The 7,377-nt window shown below is 42.2% G+C and overlaps 2 protein-coding genes across 2 annotated transcripts; one reads left to right on the forward strand and one right to left on the reverse strand.

Moving 5' to 3' along the window:
* Positions 1-793: 793 nt before the first annotated feature.
* Positions 794-4,337, reverse strand: ngdn (neuroguidin, EIF4E binding protein). The gene is made up of 11 exons (XM_084566199.1): positions 4,312-4,337; positions 3,967-4,026; positions 3,289-3,360; positions 2,871-3,008; positions 2,700-2,784; positions 2,554-2,606; positions 2,292-2,409; positions 1,993-2,167; positions 1,732-1,879; positions 1,192-1,255; positions 794-975 (listed from the first exon to the last, which is right to left on the reverse strand). The coding sequence occupies exons 1-11, from the start codon at positions 4,330-4,332 to the stop codon at positions 956-958; spliced, it is 954 nt and encodes a 317-aa protein (XP_084422325.1). The 5' UTR covers positions 4,333-4,337; the 3' UTR covers positions 794-955.
* Positions 4,338-4,808: 471 nt separating this feature from the next.
* On the forward strand, positions 4,809-6,701 carry cebp1 (CCAAT/enhancer binding protein (C/EBP) 1; the record flags this gene model as incomplete). The annotated part of the gene is made up of 3 exons (XM_084566612.1): positions 4,809-5,032; positions 6,017-6,304; positions 6,396-6,701. The coding sequence occupies exons 1-3, from the start codon at positions 5,030-5,032 to the stop codon at positions 6,699-6,701; spliced, it is 597 nt and encodes a 198-aa protein (XP_084422738.1). The 5' UTR covers positions 4,809-5,029.
* Positions 6,702-7,377: the final 676 nt, after the last annotated feature.

Raw genomic sequence — 7,377 nt, forward strand, 5'->3', positions numbered from 1 at the left:
AAATAACTACTACTACTACCACTTAGATAAAAGGCTGAAGAGGTGGAAGCTCCATGAATAATTATAGCATTAGTAGGACTGCTCTTGAAAAATAAGCACAAAAAAAAAAATGATAGGATGTGGAGACAACTGTAGCAGTGCTGAGTAATACTGTGGTTGAAGAGTCTTCACTGCTACAAGGACAAGCCTCCTCCCTCTCTGTCTGCACCAGTCTCTGCCTAAAGGAGCTACCTAATGTCCCAACTGTCTCACAAGACACGGGGGTGACAGGGGTCACTCAGGATGTCTGACAGTTTGGCCAACATCCTCCTCTCCCCCCGCCTGCCCCACTGAGGACGGCCCAGGATGGAGCCGGCCTCCTTTTATCAGCGTGTCCAGTTCCTCTCTCTGATCCCACCAGACGCCGCACAAAGGCCGCTGACGCAACCACGGTGTCGTGAACCGTCCCGAGCAGCGTGCCTCAGCGAGGAGGAGGCCACGCTGGCGTTATCCGAATGAATAATTCAGCCTCACTAAATTTAGAACATCTACGATAATTCGACACATGTCAACGTTTTCATGAGGGCGTCACGTGATCAACATCTGGCTGCTTGTCGAGCAGATGTGTGTAGAGCCGTCCATCCAGACTAAAGTCCACGTTATCGCAGCTCTCCTGGGCAGGGTGTTAATTAGATGTATAAAATAAAACCAAATGAGTCTAAATTCACTAAATGTTCCAGTGTTTTTGTCCTGACTGACGCTCTGAGGAGACGTGGCTGCCCTCTGATGGTGAAGAGCAAACATGACACACGACTGAAGGTCAACAATAAAATGTTTTATTCCACGAAACTCAATGAAAAAAGTCTACGTTAAAGGTCGTGAGGAGTTAAACAATTAAGTACAAAGGTAATAAATTCTACAAACAGTTATAGCCGTTGGTAAGAAAATCCTCTCCGTGTTATCCGGTGTTTCAGGTCTATCTGTGCTTCTTGAAAGCTGCAGAGAAGAGAAAGATGTGCGTTAATAACATATTTCGTCTGAATTATGACTTAAAATATAAAAACTGGATGAAATTAGGTTTAAAAAAACCAACAAATGTGAGCTAGCTCAGGTGCAGGGAGCTCTACTGAAAAGCTAGAGCAGCTTTTCTGATATATATTTCACACAGGTATGAAAGTGACTCTTATTTTTATCTGACTGGAACGTCCTCACCTTTCCTTTTGGTTTTCTTCTTCATCGGTTTCTTCTTCTTCTTGGCTCGAGGGTTGTCCCCGTCCTGCACCAACAAAGAAAGCCGTCTCAATCGCGGTGCACAATGCTGCCATTCATACCGCACTGACACGGTTAGCCTGTTAGCGACTATCTATTTATGGCGTCTCTTTGTGTCCAGGACCAAATCTAAACATAGCACATTGGATTTTCCAAGTCCTCTTAAATACACTTTACTGAAGGGTTTTTCCACATCTGCAAGCAGCTGAGCAGTCACTACTCCCAACTCATTAGTACTTTTTTATGACAGCTCACAGTGAATTGAAACAGGAGGGGGGGTGTGCTGGTGCTGCTGCCAACACTTCCCCCACACAATTGAGTCACTTAAATAGCTAAATATCTCTAGTGAAACATGCCAGGCCTTTGTGACGTGCTCTATCTGATTTTAATTAAGCGCTAGTTGCAGCCAAAGCTGAATTAAAGTCAAGATAAATTGTGTGATTCTCTGATTGAAGGCTTGATTTCCGCCTCAACCCAACCCACCTGTCCGCCGCCATCGCCGCCGGTCAGAGCCGTGATGTCGCCGAAGTGCGTGATGCCGCTGAGCTGGCTGGACATGCCTCTCTTCTTGGCGTTCTTCTGATGCTTCGGCATGTTCAGTCGCACCATCATCGACTCCTCGTAATTCTTCCTGCGTAGAAGAAAAGAAAAGAAAACGCTAAAGAGGCTACCGACAGACGACAAGACGCACATCTGACTTAAACATCTCCTCGCCGCTAACCACTTTGGATAAAACATAGAAACCTGTGCAGCTCCTCGCGGCTCTCCCGATCGCTCTGGAAGTCTCGCCGGTCCCGGATCTCGTCGGGGGCGTCGCTGTACTGCTGCCTCAGCTCCTGGATCACGGAGCTCCTGAGAGCCGCTCGCCGCTGACGCTCCACCTGCGCCTTCTTCCTGTCTGCCTCGGTCATGTCACCGTCTGCAGGACAAACGTTTGTTATCATTACTTCGATGCACAAACTGTGTTTTCTGCAGCAGCAGCAGCAGCAGAAAGGAAGCAAATACTAAGAAGTATTTATTGTGATGAGCAAACAGAGCGTTACCATAGTGCATTGGGGCAATCTTTGGCGGTACATATTTCCTGCCACTAGGGTGAGCTGCTTTCTTATCCGAGGCTGCCTTGCTCTCTGCTTCGTCTTCAGACTCCTCCGATTCATTCAGCTGGTAACGGAAGCACAAAGAAAAGTAGTATTTATACCTTTCCTGACAATCACATACAAGTATTAGAGCCTGATACAGTGTTTTCCCCTTTAATAAATACAAGAGAAAAGAGGAATTAAGGCGACTATGTTATTCTGGCCTTACTTTGCTGACGAGATTCTCTGGATTAGGACGAAGCTGCAGCGGATCATTTTCAGCTGAAACCAAGAAAAGAACAAAACGCTGTTAAGAACCAGAACCGTGACTCTGATCACTGTCTCGGTTGAAGAAAACAACAACGCTGGTCTCACCTAAACTGCCAGTAACGGCTGTTCGCACCAGTTTATCAATCTGGTACTTCAGTTTGTGGTCCAGGGGGCGCATTTTCTCCAGGACCTTAAGAAAAAATAAATAAATAAAAATAAATGACACACCGGGTCGACGCCGCACATAATGACGACTTTATCTAAGCCACAACTCACCGTCCTGATAGTGACCACCCTGTTCAAGGCATCACTGTCTTTGATTTTGCCTCCTTCTGTCTTGATGCTGATCAGGTGAGTGAGGTCCTGGAGGTAGAAGAGCAGCAGGTGGTACCGGAGGTCCAGGAAAGACAAACCCTGCAGCGAGAGACGAGAGCAGACCTGGGTCAAACTCTGATATGGCCTCTTCCATTTTCTGTTCACACCTTCACATGAAGTCCACTGCACTCAGCGGAGAGACCACGGCAGCTACATCACTGCCGGTCATTTCACACCAAGCGCACCGCGTAAGAACGACATTAAAATCTTCAGGTAAAGCAAAACTGTGGCGGGGCCTTCTCCAAGACGAGTTCATGAAGGGTTAGGGTTAAAATTCTCTACCCAACTACCAAAAGGGCGAATCTGGTGAACACATTACCTTGGATGTCTTAAAGGCCCCATCTTTGACTTTGGTCAGCAGCTCACGAACGTGACTAGTGACTGAAGCCACCTAAAAAAAAAAAAGAGAGAGAAGATCAACAATACAACAACAGAATCAATGATGATGTATAATATTACTAGTAGTTATAACCTTTTTTCATGCTACATCTCAGAGGGAAAAGTTGTCCGTTCTAGTCCACTACATTCATTTGACAAGTTTAGGCACAAGTCATAAAAAAAACTAGAAGATGAAACATTTTTTTAGCTTTTCTGAAGAAAACTAGATTCGTATGGTCAAGGTTACATTTCAGTTGTCTATGAGTTGCTCCACCTAATACAGAGTTTTTACAATTAAAGTTCTCACATTAATTTAGAGGAAAAGTCCAAAAACTATATATTTTTTAGATCAGAATTTCTTTCCTCTTTCATGAATCGCCACATAACCACTCAGATTTATCCGAGCTCCAGACTACATCAGTAACACGCTGCTTACAAACTAATTACATGTCAGTAATATGATGATTTCACACACAGTCTGACAAACCCAGTGCTTTTAATGTCATTCTTTAACTGCATGTTAGTGCTAGCATGTTTCCTTAACTTTCTTGTAGTAGAATACCTTTGCTATATCTTTAACAAATGAGATTATTAGACAAATATAATTAACTTTTAATACCTGCTCTGTGAGATCATTCAGCAGCTGTACAGCTTTGGGCAAATCACTTTCAATTAAATCCTGCAAGACAATTTAATTACACGTTAGTAATAAAACTTAATAATAAACATAGTCCATATTGAAACGTTGTATATTGAAGCTGTAAAGAAGTAAATAACAAGTTTGTTAGCTGACTGCTAACTGGTTAGCGAAGCGTTTAAAAATAACAAGATTATCGGTCAGTTTTATCAACATCGCGTAAAAACGAAGGGAAATAAACACGAATTCGTCAGGTCGTTCCGTGTGTTAGTACAGGCTGTGGAAGGATAAAATAAATCTCTTATTAATTAGCAGCTAGCTACTCACGTTGTCTACAGGGGCGGCCATTTTAATTTCCGAGTGGTCTACGGAAGCCGCAGGAGGACACTGAATTTAGCGCTCTAAAAAATGTCCAACCGACGAAGTGGCAACAAATAACGGCAACATAGCAACGATAATTCACTAGTTCACTATTTATTATTGTTATTTTATTAAATGTAGGCTACTGAAGGATACAAAAAACATCTGTATCCTAAAAGTAAAATATGTAAATTAAAAAAAAAAGCTTTTATTGGTATCACGTTATTCCAGTTGTCAAATTATATATAATTGTTAAATTATGAAGTACAAATTGTGTTTTTCTCTTTATGCGTTAACTTACTTAACTTTATTTTACTTTACTTTACTTTTAAGCTGTAGGGGCCCATTTTCTATGGAATATTTGAATAATATATATATATTTCTATATAGTTACATTTTAGTTGGGGCCAACAATTTTGGACCTATTAAGACTGGATTTTAGGGTAAAGGTTACAATACGGTTAGGGTTAGGGACTTGGGAATGCATTGTGTCAATGGAAGGTCCTCACAAAGACAGAAATGCAGATTTGTGTGTCATAAGAGAGAGAGAGAGAGAAAGAGAGAGAGAGAGAAAGAGAGGAAGTGATGGTGTGACAATCAGAGGGGTACCTGTCTGTCTCCTGTCTTTCAGTCAGACAGCCTGGGGAGAACCTGAAGTTTATTCTCTGTGGAGACTAAAGAAGTCATGGTAAGTCACATCTTAGCTTCATGAGTGTGTGTGGAGACAATCCTACAGATGTTAAACATCTGTAACGACTCTATTTCTCACCCTTTAGAATAAAGAAACCATCACGAAGGATTAAAAGCAAACGTATTTTGACATTTGCTTTAAATAACGGAAGCAATCACAAGAGTTCAGGGAAGAGGCGACGTGACATTTATACTTTCTTTAATGTTATTTCTCATCTATTTATTTTATAAATAGATTAGATATCTAAATAGAACGTATATATTTTTGTCTTTAAAGAAAAAAAGGTGTTAATTGTTATTTCGCTTCTGCTTATGCTGCACATTGTGTATTTTTTGGTGTTAAAGTTGGTTTTTGTCTTATAATTCCTTTTAATTGTGTATTAATCCGTGTTATGTTATGATATCTGATGTGTCTTTACATTTTATTGATCTCAATTTACAGATTTTAAATTACTCATTGCATCTGACGCTCCAAAAAGCTAATAAAAGCAGGAAATCATACGTTTGAAATCAAAACAGTTGACTAATCGACTAATCCTGCTTTACACTGAAAGTATATCAACACAAAATCTACCTCTAGCGGCATTTATTGACCTTGTTTAATTAAATTAAAGCACATTCTGGAAAACCTGCTCTCATGTGAAACTGGTGCCTTGATATCTTTAGCCACGATTGCGGAAATCTCTATTGCACAGTGGAGGAACAAGATTTTATTTCTCGCTTAAAAACTTTTCCATGAGTTCTTGCTAAATTTACATTAAGAGTTAAAGTAGAAAAGTTGAGAATGAGCCTCTTCAGGGTGCTGACTAACACTATAATGTATTGAAGTAGAAGAAGAGTTAATTAACAAGCAGCATTTTTAGGTTTTATATAAATAGTTTTGTGTGTAACAATACAGCATCCTTTTTTTAAATAGTTAAATGTGAAAATGTCACTCTGTAAATCAACTAATAACTTCTCGTCCTCTTCTCGTCCCCCTAAGATGTCTGATTCCAGGGTGTCCTCCGTCATCCAGGAGTGGGTGACCTCGTACCCGCCTCAGGCCCTGAACCCCGTCCCGTCCAACCAGGCGGCGCCGACCAATCACATGTCTCAGATGGACATGATCACGTACAGCCAGTCTCAGGGGATGATCAGGGGGGGCGGTGACGACAGAGTGGCCGAGCAGATGATGGGACTGTCGTACCTGCCGTACACGACGTCCTGCCACAGCAACACCTCCAACGTGGCGAGCACCAACCACCACCAGAGCCATGGCAACACTCAGCAGGTGAGAGAGAGAGGGAGAGGTCTTAAATGAAACTGTATTCAATCTAAACCACGTACCTTCCCCTGTGAATTAAACTCATTTGTGCCTTCAGGACTTCTCTTCCTTCCTGCTGCCCACTCTGAGGGCCCCGGTGACCAAGAGAAGCATCAGCAAGGACAGTGTGGAGTACCGCCTGAGGCGCGAGAGGAACAACATCGCGGTGAGGAAGAGCAGGGACAAGGCCCGCAGGAGGATCCTGCTGACCCAGCAGAGGGCCATGCAGCTGCAGGAGGAGAACCAGAAGCTGCAGCTGAGGATAGGACAGCTGACACAGGAGCTGGACACTCTGAAACACATCCTGTCACAGCGACACCTGCAGGGAAGTGAAGAGGGAGCAGGGAGGGAGTCCGGCATCTGAGAACCAACAGCTGCGCTTGGCGTTAGCATCTCATTAGATTTGATTGGAGGAAGATGCAATGCCAAACATACATACATACGTGTGTGGTTAATTGTGTGTGTTTTTGTATTTAGAATTGATGAGGAGACAAAATCACACGCTGGCACTGTCATAGCCACTATGGAGGACACTGAGGTCATGTCTTCCACATCTATTCTGAGGAGTTTGAATCTGAGCTAACACTGGGGAGTTGCAACCGATTATACTTTATATGACCCTTTATTTTACATTTACAATGACTGTCAAGCTTTAATTTAGGCTTTAATTGATAATGATATAATTTGCTTTTTTTTAACTCAGTTTCATAGAAAAGTTCATAAAACCAGTCTTCTCCTTCAGAGCCATTAGCTAGCTAGCTAAGTCTAAGCTAATGCCACAGCTAGCCTAGTTAAACATGGTCTCTAAGTGACTTTTTAATGTTTCCAGCTTTTATTATAAGTGGTATTTCACTTATTAAGCTGGTTATTCATAGTCCAGTATAATTTTTAGATTAAACTTTCAATCCGTGCACTTTTTCTCTTAAGTTCACGGTTTTGTGACGGCTACAAACTAGCACCACTGTACACAGAGTTACTCAAATTTACAGCATGAAGATTTCAGTTTTGTTCTCTTCGGTGGCGGCCGTGTGAACAAGAGG

This window comes from Chelon labrosus (genome assembly GCF_963514085.1).
Source record: "Chelon labrosus genome assembly, chromosome: 18".
Classification (NCBI taxonomy): Eukaryota; Metazoa; Chordata; class Actinopteri; order Mugiliformes; family Mugilidae; genus Chelon; species Chelon labrosus.

Coding starts and splice junctions, on each gene's coding strand:
- ngdn (XM_084566199.1), bottom strand. CDS start 4,332: ATGGCCGCCCCTGTAGACAAC. Junction 3,361..3,966: donor TGAATGATCTCACAGAGCAG/GTATTAAAAGTT, acceptor TTTTTTTTTTAG/GTGGCTTCAGTCACTAGTCA. Junction 3,009..3,288: donor GGGCCTTTAAGACATCCAAG/GTAATGTGTTCA, acceptor CTCTCGCTGCAG/GGTTTGTCTTTCCTGGACCT.